Source organism: Hypanus sabinus, chromosome 4 (assembly GCF_030144855.1).
Source record: "Hypanus sabinus isolate sHypSab1 chromosome 4, sHypSab1.hap1, whole genome shotgun sequence".
Taxonomy (NCBI): Eukaryota; Metazoa; Chordata; class Chondrichthyes; order Myliobatiformes; family Dasyatidae; genus Hypanus; species Hypanus sabinus.
This window is the reverse complement of record NC_082709.1, coordinates 103815058-103830318: the sequence shown is the minus strand read 5'-3', so window position 1 is coordinate 103830318 and position 15261 is coordinate 103815058. Positions and strand designations below refer to the sequence as shown.

The 15261-nt window shown below is 41.7% G+C and overlaps 1 protein-coding gene across 1 annotated transcript in view; it reads left to right on the top strand.

Moving 5' to 3' along the window:
• Positions 1 to 15261, top strand: part of vwa8 (von Willebrand factor A domain containing 8) — a 476539-nt gene that overhangs the window by 393301 nt on the left and 67977 nt on the right. Inside the window, exon 38 of the mRNA XM_059967797.1 lies at positions 13297 to 13405. Coding sequence (XP_059823780.1) covers positions 13297 to 13405 — 109 coding nt within the window. The remainder of the gene's footprint in view (positions 1 to 13296; positions 13406 to 15261) is intronic.

Here is a 15261-nt window from a genome sequence, read left to right as displayed (position 1 = left end):
GACATATCACTTACTGTTATGCTGTATATTGTATATCCATCCCACCTTTTATTACTCTCTCTTTAAGCCTGTACTTTCCAGTCCCTTGACCCATGCTCCCAAGGCTCCTCTCCCTCCTTGTTTTGTCAATGGACAACAGGTTTACACAGGTGACTACCACACTCTCGTTGTGTTCTTGGCAAGATACATTATCTCTTGGACTTGAGGGCTACCAGACTGTCATCGTGTTCTTGGCAAGATACAATATCTTGTGGAGTGGGAGAGCGATGGCCTGGAGGAAAGATATTGGACCTTCAATTAATCATGGACTTTCATAACAGACATCCTGATCGCTTGGGTCATCAGGTGCCAGCCATGGGGGTTGGGGGTGGATGCTGTCATAAACCCTTCGGTCCAGTGAGGGGCACCAGTCAATGGCAGGTCTCGATGCAAATGGACATCATATATTTGAGTTTATTAGAGTCGCATCATGAGACTTTTATCATATGCTGTCTCTATGTTTTTCATGACACTCCTGATGTGAATACGGTTTCCTTATGCTTCTCATTCTTAAGTGACTAGATTTTGATTTCGACCCGCCTGCATTTCCTGTGTTTTATGTTCTATTTAAGATTATTCTGGACCATCTCTCAGCTAAGTACTGGATTTGAGTTCTGTGTGAACTGCTGGTCTGTGTGCTCAAGGCCTGAGTAAGTGAGCTCTTAGATTGATTCACAAACACGAGAAAATCTGTAGATGCTGGAAATCCAAAACAACACATAAAAAATGCTGGAGGAAATCAGCAGGCCAGGCAGCATTTATGGAAAAGAGTAAACATTCGACGTTTTGGGCGAAGACCCTTCAACAGGACTGAGTTTGATTATTCCCTGTATTATTCTCTAAATAAATCTTCATTGTTAATTTCTTCTATCGAGTCTTTGAGTTTACTTTGCATCTGGGACCACTCGTCTGAAGATTGTTACAGGTGATGGATCATGTGCGGGAAGATGGGATTAGTTTAGTTTGACATTATGGTCGGCACAGACATGGTGGTCTGAAGAGCCTGTTCCTTTGCTATTCTATTTTCTATGAATCAACTTTTGAACACAGAGTCTTTTAGTCTTTCCCAAACCACTGAAGCAACTTGTGTACTGGCTGCACAGAACGAACTTACAGGCTTCTCGGAACTCAGACCACACAGTTGCCTGTCTCCTGGGGTAGCTAAGAAGGAGCACTACTGGGAGGAGCCATGAACTCTTAACTGCAAGCACAAGCCTCATGTATGAGTGGTGCCTGCTCCCCCACAGTCTTCCTCCTTGCTCATACACTCAGTGATTTATTAGTGTACAGTAAACTCCAAGGAGCAGAATCTGGCTGGGTGGGTCCACAAACATATGGCAACTACGTGCAGTCTGCTGAGCTTCCAGTCCCCCCTGCCAGAGAAAGCTATTTTAAGGAATATAGTGCAGCAGCACGTGGTGTTTCTAGGGTTTCCCAGCATAACTGGCAGAGCAGTTGCAATATAATTCAAGCATTTTGGAATTCTTCTGTACGACTTGGCTAGATGCCATACCAATACAAACACGGGTTTGACTGCCACGGTAGCATAGCTGTTAGTACGACACTATGACATCTCAGGTCATCAGAGTTCAATTCCAGCTTCCTCTAGAAGAGATTTGTATGTCCTCCCATGATACATGCTGGTTTCCTCCTGATGCTCTGGTTTCCTCCCACAATCCAAAGACATACCGGTTTGTAGGTTAATTTGTCATTGTAAATTGTCCTGTGATTAGGCTTGGGTTGAATGGGTGGATTGCTGGTGATGTGGCTCATTGGGCCGGAAGAGCCTGTTTCATGCTATAATCCTTAAATGAAAAATAAATTTCCTCTGCCTCTTTTCTTTCCTTAACTAATATAATAAATTGTATGATCTGGCTATTGTCACAATGCTGATGGTGCAAAATGGCTGCCACCAAAACAGAGCTCTATGTATTGACCAGAGAAGTATATGAAAATCAAAAAGAAAATCTGAAGATGTTGGAAATCTAAAATAAAAACAGAAAATGCTGGAGACACACAGCAGCTCAGGTAGTTTCAGTGGGAAGAGAAACAGTTAATGTTTTAAGCCTGGGACTCTTCATCTGAACTGGAAAAAGGGAGAAAAGAAATTTATTTCTTCACTGCTTGACCTTCGGAGTGTTTCCAATATTTTCTGTTTATTGACCACAAGGAGCTTCAGGGCATCCCAAGTTCATGAAAGAAGCTATTTAAGCACAAGCTAGTTGCACTTCACTGAACATTGATTCTACAAATTCCTCAGCTTTTGTGTACAGTGCCAGTGATCCACAATCATTCATGGGAGCAAGGAATGGTACTACTCATTTCACTGGAACGAAGAATCTGTTACAGTACATCAGCAATGTAGGATGACTCCAGTTCTCTGGAATACTTCAAATAACCAGTCAAATATTTTTACTAGAGAAAGGCAAGAGTCCACAGTTTGCAACCATAAGACAATGCAGCCAACTTTGTTCAGTAACACTTTACTTATTCGGAACTTTTGTAACACAAAGTTCGCATCAACTACTAACCTTGATGTAAACTTGTATTAAGAAAGTGCTGGATGAGGAAAGTGTCATCAACCAACACCGGCTGTATTGTCTTATGGTTTCAAATTGTGGGGGTTGTGCCTTTTGTCTAAAATGCCTGTTTCAACAGTCCCTGATGGTTCAGAAACCTCAATTGATTAGTAATTTCACCTTGGCCAAGAGTTTCAAATGCCTGAATGAATGTGGCATTCAGCACTGGTAAAGTAGAGGCAAGGTTCTGTCTGCAGCTAGGAAGCGGGTTGTGCAGCCCGAGCATAAGATCAGGTCACATTTGACTTAATTCACATGCACTGAATACTATGATCAAAAAAGCTGAAGATGCAGCAAGTTTGAAATAAAAACAAAAAATACTTTTGTCAAAACTGGGAAAGAGAAAAAACAAATTCGATTTGAGGTATCTTCCCTGCAGAGAGAGAGAGCCTCTTTGCAACTTGGAATTAACTTTTTTTTCTGTTTCCTAGCTTTGATGAAGAGTCTTAGACCTGAAACATTACCTCTGTTTCTCTCCATGGATGCTGCCTGATCTGCTGAGTGTTTCCAGCATTTGATTTACATAGAACATTTCAGCACTGTACGGGCTCTACTCTAAAATCAGTCTAACCCTTCCCTCTCGCATAACCCTCCTATCGTGTGTGTCTAACTACCAGTCTCTTAAATATCCCTAAAGTATATATCTGCCTTTACCACCACTGCGGGCAGGGTGTTCCGTGCACCCACCACTCTCTGTGTAAAAAAATTTATCTCTGACATCCCCCCTATACTTTCCTCCAATCACCTTAAAATGATGCTCCCTTATGTTAGTCATTTCCACTTGGGGAAAAATCTCTGGCTGTCCCCTCAATGTATCATCTTGTACACTACTGTCACACCACCTCTCATCCTCCTCCACTCAAAAGAGTAAAGCCCTCGCTTGTTCATCCTATCCTCAGAAGACATGCTCTCCAATCCAAGTCAGCATCTTGGTAAATCTCCTCTATACCCTCTCTGAAGCTTCCACATGTAGAGGAGATTTATTCTACTCTTCGGAGTGCAATATTCCATGTGTAGTCTAACAAGGGTTTTATAGATCTACATTATCTTTGGCACTTGAACTCAATCCCTCAACTAACAAAGACCAACACACCATATGCCTTCTTAAAAACACTATCAATTTACAGGAGAATTTTGAAGGATCTTTGGACAGATGGATCCAAGATCTGTTTCTCTGCACTGTTGAGAATCCTGCCACTAACTTTGAATTCTTCCTTCAAACTGGATCTTCCAAAGCAAATCAATTCACACTTTTCTGTTTTGAACTCTGCCGCTTCTCCGCTAGGCTCTGCATCCTACCAATGTCCCACTGTAACCCTCAACAAACTTCTGCACTATCTATAACACCGGCACCACTTTTTGTAATCTGCAAACTTACAAACCCACCCTTTCACTTCTTCATCCAAGTCATGTTTAAAAGTCACAAAGAACAGAGGTCCCAGATCAGATTCCTGTGGAACACCACTGGTCACCGACTGCTAGACAGAATATGCTCCATCTACAACCACCCTCTGCTTACTATGGGCAAGTAAATTCTGAATCCACACAGCCAAGTTTTCCTGGACCCCATACCTCCTGATATTTTGAACTAGCCTACCATGGGAACCTTGTCAAACACATCTGCTGGTTTACCTTCATCAATGTGTTTTGTCACATCCTCAAAAAAATACAATCAGGCTTGTGAGACATGACCTCCCTCTCACAAAGTCATGCTGACTGTCCCTAATCAGACTTTTCTTCTCCAAATGCTCATAAATCCAGTGTCTAAGAATCTTCTCCAATAATTTGTCCAGCACCAAAGAAAGACTCACCAGTCTGTAATTCCCAGTGTTATTCCTACTCCCTTTCTTGAACAAAGGAATAACATTTGCCACTTTCCAATCATCTACTGCTCTGCCAAGGATCATCGCCAAAGGCACGTCATTCTCTTCCCTTGTTTCCCATGGTATGTATTGTGTCCAGTCCGGGAAGCCTTATCTCTCCTAATGTTTTACAGAAGTTTTATCTTACTCTCAACATGTTCTGGCATATGGACCTATTTTACACTGCAAAGTATTCATTAAGAAACTTTCTTACCTCATTTTATATTTTATCCATTTTTGGTCCTACTCTCACTCTGTTCTTTCTGTTTTTTTCATCCTTCTGTTCTTCGTATATGTGTAGATTGCCTTAGGGTTTTCCTAAATCCTACTTACCAAGGCTTTCTCATGCTATCTTCTAGCTCCATTTTAAACAACTTCCTGGCTACCTTGTAATTCTCCAGAGTACTGTCCAATCCTTGCTTCCTAAACCTTAAGTAAGCTTCTTTCTGCCTCTTGACTGAGTATTCTACATCTCTTATCAACCATAGTTCATTCATTTTATCATTCTGTCCTTGCCTCAATGGGACATACCTATATAGAATCCCATGCAAGTCCTCCCTAAGCAACCTTTGCATTTCCATTCTTCATTTCACTGAGTACATCTGTCTCAATTTATGCTCCCAGGTTCTTACCTAATATCATCATAATTCACCTTTCCATGCCATCTGCTCCTATCCCTCTCTATTGCTATGGTAAATGTCAGGAGTTGTGTTTGCTATCTCAAAATGCTCTCCTACCAAGAGACACCTGACCAAATCATTTCCTAGTACAAGATCCAATATGGCCTCTCCTGCAGTCGGCCTGTCTATATATTGCATCAGAATTCTTCTAGAACACACTTAACAAATTCTACCCCATCTAATCCTTTTCTCTGAGGAGATGTTGAAGTCACTCATGATATTTTCTGCATCTTTCCATAATCTGCCTCCTGATCTGTTCCTCGGTACCCCTGTTGCTAATGCTGAGTCTAGAGAATGCTCTCAATAGAGTGATTGCTCTCTCCTGTTTCTGACTACCTACTACATGGACTCAGTCGACAATCTCTCCATGGCGTTCTCCCTTTCTGCAGTTTTTGGTACTACTCCAGATTAACAATGCCACTCTCCACCTCTTTAACTTCTCTTACTGTTGCTTTTGAAACATCTAAACCCCAGAACATTGAACAGCGATTCCTGTACTTGTGACAGCCAAGTCTGTGTAATGGCCACAATGTTGTAGTTCCATCTTAAAAATTTTCATTGCTTCTGGTTCTAATTTAGTAGTAAATCCCTCTTTCTCCGAACTCTTTTTGCAATTTCTCTTTACCTTTTGTAGGAAATTGTTTAATTGTTTTAAGTACTTCGGTTATATCGAGATGAGTCCATGAAAAGAGAGATCAGAGTGGGAGGAACAGTTGTGGTGAGGGGAAGGAAGGACTGGTGTGTTTATTCAGAAACTAGTTTAGTGTGAAGGCAACACTCTGCTATCTCCTGGCCCTCAAACAGAATTGTGATGAGGCCCACCCTATGGGTTTAACTCTTTCTACCCAGTTCCATCTCAGCTGAGAGGAAAAATGGATCAGCCATGATGAAATGGTAGAGCAGACTCAATGGGCCAAATGGCCTAACTCTGCTCTTTAACTTATGGTTTTATGGTTCATGCCGATTCAATATCTCCTCATCCTCATCTAAACCTGTCCTGCCTTCCACTGGAAACTCCTCAAACATATCATCCTGTAGCAAGCCCAGGTCCATTAGCACCCTACAACATGCAGACAATATATTGGCCACTGCTGCAAAACCATAGGTGTTGTTCGTCGATCCCAGTACCTTAATCTCAATCTCAACCTGTTGTTTGCGACACATGGCACCCATTATGCTGAATTCTGCTGACTATGCCAATTTTGTAGCAAAAAATTATTTTTAATTCATTTTATTTTCCTTTCTTATTCAGCTCAGGGTATTTGCATATACATCCACAAACAAAGAAGGTACTTCACACATTGTTAAACCATAAGAAAACACTTTATTAGAACTTAGCATAAATACAATACAGATAAACAAACAGCTACAGTGGTAGCTGGACAGAAATCAAAATAATAGTTATCAGTCACTAAACAAGCAGATCTCTGCAATGTCGGGGGAAGGCAGCCACAGATCCAACAGTCTTTCACACAGTCTGTTTTCTTTTTCTATCTTTCTAATTCTAACTTGACATACTCTTCCCTATCTTAGCACTAGCGCCAGCCGTGATCTAGCCTGAGACAAAAACTCTTTCCTCCCTTGCAGCAAAGAGAATGCCCCTCTTTCTACCCTTCAAAGCCCCTTACATGGGTATTTTTCCCTCAGGACTTACACCACTATGTTCAGGAACAGTTATTACTCCTCAGCCACTGGACTCTTGTACCAAAGGAGATAATTTCACTGAACTTCCCTTGCCCCATCACTAAAATGATCCCACAGCCTATGGACTCACTTTCATGGACTCTTCATCTCATGTTCTCAATATTTAATGCTTAATATTTTTATTATTATTATTTTTGTATTTGCAGTTTGTTGTCTTTTGCATATAGGTTGGTGCAATCTTTCATTAGTTCTATTAAGATTATTGGATTTATTGAAGATGTTCACAAGAAAGTTAATCTCCGATTGTATTTGGTAACATTTATGTATTTTGTTAATACATTTAGTTTGAACCTTTGAACTTTAAGTCGTGGTGGTACTAGCTACACCTTCCTTATCTCTTACTACCTTCAGCCCAGACAATCATGTTTCTCACCACTTTCCACTATTAAATCTGCAGACTTATATTTCCTTGACTTGCTCAAGACATTGCTGCGGACTGGTTCTCTTGTACTTTCTCAAAACAGATCCACTCCAAGCTAACACTATTTTGGCTTACAGACTTCTATTTTATTTTAGCATATACCAGGGTCGAATCACATTTAAATCTCTCCTTACAACTTGATCTTAGCTTTTTAACCTGTCAGTGCTGCACCTTTAAGGGGTTAAAACTATTCTGGTTTGATGTTTCCCACATTACCAATGGTGTCCACTCTGCTGACTTGAACAGTGTAATGATTTCATTGGAAAGTAGCCATTGCCAAAGGTGGCAACACACAGCTGATAACCCACCCACCTCACTCATGTCCTAAAGAATTGTGTGTGGTTGAAGAGTTTTCTCAGCTGGGAAGAAATAAGTCTTTTCACTACAAAAAGCTCGCCTGTGCTTAATGTGCTTTAAATCAAACAGCTATCACAGATCAGTGAGGAAGAGACTCACTAGTAAAATCCAACAACAGATGTATATTTTGTTTGAGTAATATACTGCAGTTGTTTTTTAGCATGATCTCAATTTAGAAATCTGTGACTAGTCTTGCAGCTAGACTTCCAACTAGTATTGATCATGGAGCTAACCGATATTTTCAACCAAGTTCTTGGTTACTGCCATATTTGGCACCACCATTTTTGGCAATGTGGAGGATCAGAGGGATCTTGGGGTCCAAGTCCATAGGACACTCAAAGCTGCTGTGCAGGTTGACTCTGTGGTTAAGGAAGCGTATGGTGCATTGGCCTTCATCAAACGTGGGATTGAGTTTAGGAGCCAAGAGGTAATATTGCAGCTATATAGGACCATTGTCAGACCCAGTTGGAGTACTGTGCTCAATTCTGTTCACCTCACTATAGGAAGGATATGGAAACCATAGAAAGGGTGCAGAGGAGATTTACAAGGATGTTGCCTGGATTGGGAAGCATGCCTTATGAGAATAGGTTGAGTGAACTTGGCCTTTTTTCTTTGGAGCAATGGAGGATGAGAGGTGACCTGTGGAGGTGACCTCTCATCCCACTTGGAGTACTGGTGCATAAGATGATGAAGAGGTATAGATTGTGTGGATAGTTAGAGGCTTTTTCCCAGGGCTGAAATGGCTAGTACAAGAGAGCACGGTTTTAAGGTGCTTGGTAGCAGATACAAGAGGAGATGGCAGGGATAAGTTTTTTATGCAGAGAGTGGTGAGTGCGTGGAATGGGCTGCCAGCAACAGTGACAGATACGATTGGGTCTTTTAAGAGACTAGTGGACAGGTACATGGAGCTCAGAAAAATAGAGGGCTATGGGTAGCCCTAGATAATTTCTAAGGTAAGGACATGTTCAGCACAGCTTTGTGGGCCGAAAGGCCTGTATTGTGCTGTATGTTTTCTATGTTTCTATGATAGTCGATGTCAAATTCTATCTGATAATCATTCTCGTGAAATGCTTAAGTGATATATTAAACATTAAAGGCAACTTGTGTATTGGAATGGTGAAGGTGGAAGTCATGCATATGAGTACATATTGGTGTAGATTTTTGCACAAAGTGATGGAATGCTTTTGGCTTCTCTTGTAATTGCACAGGTGTTAACTTATATCCAATAAATTGAAATTATTTTCAAACTTTCAACATGTATCATGAGAGGGTTATTAACCCTCTCCTTCCCACCGATCTTAGTCGGATACGTAGCAGTGTTTGTATCAGAGCAACACAAACTGCTGGAGGAACTCAGCAGGTCAGGAAGCATCTGTGGAGGAGAATAAACAGTCGACTTTTCTGGCTCAGACCTTTCATTGGGAGGTTTTCAGCAATTGCTGAATCACTTGCTGGTGATTGTACTATTTTCATTTTTATGTTCTATATTCACTGCTCACGATGTAGCCTTATCCATATTGGTGAGACCACATCCAGACTAGATGTCTGCTTTACAGAACACCTCCATTCAGTCAGTTAGCTTCACCCTGAGTTTCCATTTGCCTGTCACTTTAATCCTTCATCTCACTCCCAATTTGGTGCATCTTAAATCCAGTACATCCTCAGATCCAGTCAGCCTGTAACCTGGCAGATGAGAGCGTTAATGGAGGGGAACTAGTTAAGTCTTTGTTGCAGAAAGAAGTGGAGGGCTTAATACCTTCCTAGTGGGGGGTGGATGTGTAAATTTCATTGAATACACAACATAGGACAGTACCACATAACCTTTGACACACCATGACTGCGCCAGCCATGATTCCAATTTAAAACAATTTTATCGGCCTGCATATTGTATAAAATCTTTTTGTTCTCTTTCTATTTGTTTTCATTGTCTTTCTAAATGTCTCTTAAATGTTGCTGTCATGTGCTGCTTCCCCCCCTACCCCAAGCAGCATGTTCCAGGCACCAACCATTCTCAATTTGCCGCGTTAATATTCCCCCTCTCACCTTGAAGCTATGCCTGCTAGTATTTGACATCTGCACCCTGGTAAAATCATTAAGATGTTTGAAAGGTTAATAACAACTAGATATCCACAGTGAAGAGTCCCAATGTAGGGTCCTGACCTGAAACGTCCAGCATCCCTCTGCCTCACAGATGCTGAGTTCCTCCAGCGGTCTGTTTATTGCAAACTACAACATCCCCATTTCACAGATGCTGAGTTCCTCCAGCGGTCTATTTATTGCAAACTACAACATCCCCATTTCACAGATGCTGAGTTCCTCCAGCGGTCTATTTATTGCAAACTACAACATCCCCATTTCACAGATGCTGAGTTCCTCCAGCGGTCTATTTATTGCAAACTACAACATCCTCATTTCACAGATGCTGTCTTATTTCTAGTCAGTTTTGTCTTGTTTCAAATTTTGAACAACATTTGATAGCATGTCCCACTATCAGCATATTTAATGCATAGAAGGGGCCATGAAGTGAAAGGCATGGCGGAGGCTGCAGGAGTGTGGAGTTGAACAAGAGAGAGAAACCAAATGCAAGGAGTTGGTCTTAGGAAGGTGTTCTCCAGGAACTGATACTGGTACTTCCACCTTACTTGAGATACAGTGGTATTCATAATTTGCAAATGATCCAAAATATGAATGTGTAACACATCTTGTGGAGGAAACTGATAGGGTTCAAAAGGATGTCAACAAAAAGACAATGTAAGTTGGATTTGCAAGGGAGTTTTGGAGAGAGGCTAAACTGTCTGGCACTTTATTCATTGGAAATCAATGGTGGTATTATAGTTGTGTGTAAAAACGTGAGAGACATGGATAGGGTGAATGCACACAGTCTTTTCCCCTCAGTTGGAGAATCAAAAACTACAGGGCAGAGCTCAATAGTGAAGGGGGAAGGATTTAATAGGAACCCAAGGGGCAACTTTTCACCCAGAGGGTGATACATATCTGGAATGAGCTGCTAGAGGAAACGATTGAGGAGGTGCAGTACATTAACAACATTTAAAAAATACTCAGACAGATACATGGATGGGAAAGGTTCAGAGCAGGGGTTCCCAAACTGTGGTCCGTGGACCCTTGGTTAATGGTAGGGTCCATGGCATAAAATGGTGGGAACCGGTGCTTTAGAGGAATATGGGCCAAATGCAGACCAACAGGACCAGCTTAGATGGGAATCCTGGTCAACATGAACCATTTGGCCCAAAAGGCCTGTTTCTGTGCTGTATGACTCTGACAAGCTTCTCGCATTGGTGGACATTGACGTTTAATGGATAAAAGAGCACAACTTTATAATGTTATCCTCGAAAGCAGAGTTATGATGGCTATTTTTGTGCGTTGGAAGCAGATTACAGGCCAAAGTTGTTGCTGGCAGTTCCATGAATGTGAGGCACCAGTGGGCAGAGATGTGTACAGTGGCATCGAACAATGTGCAACCTTCTGATCATATCACTTGTGTAACATTTTACTGGACAAAGATCCACAGAAATAGTGCAGCAGGTCTTAGGGTGTGAGCCCTGTTTCAGCATTAGTGAAGGGGTGGCATTCTACTTGGGCTGCTGCATTCATCAACTGTCAGGTAGCTATCTTCTTTAGCTTTCCATCGTTGTCAGTCAGATCCAGTTGAAGGGTCTTAACCCAAAATGTCAACTGTCCTTTTCCCTCTACAGATGCTGCCTGACCCACTGAGCTCTTCTGGCCACTCGTTTTTTGTGCAAGATGATATTTCTGATATTCGGCATTGACTCAGTGGGTCAGAAGAACTGTTTGTGAACTCTAACTGAATCTTCAATAATCAATAAAGAGAACTAAATAATACAAAAGATGCTAAAGAAATTATAGTATTTTCCCCTTCGGCCACTGAAATTTGTAACATCTGCAACAAACTTGACAGAAATTATATTTGTTTTATTACTGAAGGGTTTGACTTCTCATAGAGTCTGCATTTAATTTTGACACTTGTGTCCTGATCTTTGGCTCAAAGAGATTGAGCACGAGCGATTGGTTAACATTTCCACATAATTGGCCACACTGTGTTTCAACAAAAGTATGTCGTTGATTGATGGTTCTGAACAGAATGGCTGAGTGAAACAAAACCTGGGCCCAGTAATAGCTCTGATACACTTTATTACACACATGCTGCAGATAACATTGAACCATACAGCACAAGAACAGGCCCTTCAGCCTACGATACCTGTGCTGAATACGATGCCACACGAAATCTTTTCGGCTTTCTTTTCTTCTACTTACGTTTCTCAAAGGAAAAAAAAATCAAGTTGTGAAATATGCCCTTTTCGAAGTAATTTCACTGCAAGCAGGAAATAATGTTGAGTACCCTTTTGATAGAGTTTTTCACTAAACTTTAAGAAACGGTGTTGAAAATTTTGCAAAGTCTTTGGGGGGATTTTGGTGGAGATGGGACTAAATTACTGCACTAGCAACCAGACCTCTATACCACTTATCCAAAGATTTGAGTTCAGATTTCATCATGGCATTTGGAAAATTAAGCTTCTAGTGAAATATATCAGATTTTTTTAAAAAGACACAAATGTGTCGATATGAATCTACTAATTGTAAAAACCCAGCCAGTTCACCAATGTCATTCAGGGAAGGAAATCTACTGTCCTTACCTGGTCTGGACTATATGTGACTCCAGATTCGTTATTACATTTAGCTCGTCTGCCTCAGTTCATGTACAATTAGAGATGAACTATGATACCTGTTTCACTGTTGACATTTGCTTTCCTATGAGCAGATGAAGGAAAGTGGATGGTGAGAGTGTATCATGACAATATACTTTTAAAAACGTTGTTGAAGGATACAGCAGGATATAGCTCATATGGGTGGAGAAATAGCAGTTAGAATTTAATCTGGGCAAGTGTGTGGTGTTTCATTTCAAGAGATTAAATGTAAGGGGGAAGTATACAGTTAATGGCAGCACCCTTAATAGCTCTGATGTTCAGAGGGATCTTGAAGTCCATAGGTCCCTGAAAGTGGCAACACAAATAGAGTGGTAAAAGAAAGCATGTGGCATGCTTAAAGAGTTTCAGCCTGAAAGGTCAACTTGCTGCCCGACCTGCTGAGTTCCTCCAACATTTTGTGGGCAGGCATGCTTTCATGGGTTGGAATATTGAATATAAGAGTGAAGAAGTCATATTGCTGCTGCATAAAACTTTGTTTAGGCCAAGCAGAATGCCATGTACAGCGCCTAGATCCAGGATACTAATAATCAGTGGAATTTTGTTAATTGAAAGAAAGATTGCTGAGAAAGCACCTAGGGAAGAGAGTACTGGAGATCTGAAACTCAGTACGTGGCTGTTGGTGAATCCAGTTAAAATTGAATAGCTGGTTAATTTGTAACGCTGCCGACAGAACTCCTGGATGTGGGAGTAACCTAGTGTTAACATGTTGGGACAAATGGACTGTTTTTGTGTGGTAATTAGAGTATGGTCTCAAGTGTCAGGAATGGACTGCTTAATTATGAGTGATCCAGACCGACAGATGAAATGATGCAGTCTTGCAATGTAAAAGGATTCAACCTTGTAATCTCTCTGGGTAATTGTATCCTTAGGAACGTGACTCATAGTAGCATTTGTCTTTCCTCCACTCAGATTACCATCCAGAGAGACAGTGGATTGGATGTCACTGCTCCTAAACATGGAAGAGTTGATCTACACAATGCTCCTCACGTTGGGGGCAATACCTGGGCTGGTGGTACCGGTCAGTATGGATAAAGTATTTATTTTTTTGCTAAGCTGTTGGAAAAAATAATTATGTCCTATCTGCTGGAGTCATAATGCAAGTTAAAATAGAAATTAATAAGAGCATGGGAACTTGCTGAAAACTGTATGCAGACTTCTGCTGGATGGACCATATCTGACCAAGCAAGCTCACCCATTGCAAATGTATTTGTGGATAAAATCAACAGATGGAAAATAATGTTACCAACAGGTATTGGCTGGCTTATTGATGTATCGGTCTCAAGACATGCTGATTGAAGTACTGAGCATTCTGCACTGAGCCTGTTCTCTACTCAATAAGCAAAAATACAGTCAACACACACAAAATGCTGGTGAACACAGCAGGCCAGGCAGCATCTATAGGAAGAAGTACAGTTGACATTTTGGGCCGAGACCCTTCGTCAGGACTAACTGAAAGAAGAGATAGTAAGAGATTTGAGGGGGGAGATCCAAAATGATAGGAGAAGACAGGAGGGGGAGGGATAAAGCTAATAGTTGGAAAGTTGAAAGGGATACAGAGCTGGAGAAGGGAAAGGATCATGGGACGGGAGGCCTACGGAGAAAGAAAGGGGGAGGGGAGCACCAGAGGGAGATGGGGAACAGGCAAGGAGTGATTGTGAGAGAGACAGAGAGAGAAAAAAAGGGGGAGGGAATAACAAACAAATAAATAAATCAGGGATGGGGTAAGAAGGGGAGGGTAGCATTAACGGAAGTTAGAGAAATCAATGTTCATGCCATCAGGTTGGAGGCTACCCAGCCGGTATATAAGGTGTTGTTCCTCCAACCTGAGTGTGATTTCATTTTGACAGTAGAGGAGGCCATGGATAGGCATATCAGAATGGGAATGGGAAGTGGAATTAAAATGTGTGGCCACTGGGAGATCCTGCTTTCTCTGGGGGACAGAGTGACACTGAGGAAGAGGTTGTTTGCTTGACACCACTGTGCCAGGGTGATGACTTCTTCCCTGTAGGCCACCTCGGTATTGTTTGAGATAAGGCAATGTAGTGTCATCAGCAAATTTAATTAGCAGATTAGAGCTGTGGGTGGCGCTACAGTCATAGGTATACGGGGAGTAAAGAAGGGGACTCAGTACACAGCTCTGAGGTGCTCCTGTATTAGGAGTCAGGGGATTGGAGGTGAGGGAGCCCACTCTTACAACCTGCTGGCAATCTGACAGGAAGTCCAGGATCCAGCTGCACAAGGCAGGGGAATGATTTAAAGGGGAACTGAGGAGAAGTTTCCCTAACAAGAGGGTGATGGGTATATGGGACAAGCTGCCTAAGGCAGGTACTGTATCAATGTTTAAAAGAAATTTGGACAGTTACATAGGCAGGAATGTTTTGAAGTATATGAGCCATTTACAGACAAATGGAAGTAGCTCAGTGGGCACCTTCATTGGCCTGTTTTCGTGCAGTATAACTATGACTATATGAATTTGGAAGATTTGTCAAAGATATATTGGTGATATTTGTCTACTGATCCAAAAAGCCTGCTGAGACAGTCCAGGTATAAAAAGCTCAGATGAAGACAAGGGTCACTTTGTCTGATTGACCCTGTATTTTATGCCACACGTTTCTTTCCCTCAGTCAACCAAGGGTTCTGCTGAGGTGGGACGGTGGTGAATTAATGTCTACCTTCACTATCTGCGGCTCCCAAGATGTGCTCCAGAGTCTTACCCTGAGCCCTTACTGTCAGAGGGCATTGTGGTGTTGTAAGGTTGTCAGCAAACCTGTCTCTTCCCCCACGTTGGGAGTAAGGTCCAATGTCTTGCATGCTTCAGTGAAAGGGTCAACAATAACTTGAGGCTCGTCCTCTCAACATGCACACACATTTTCT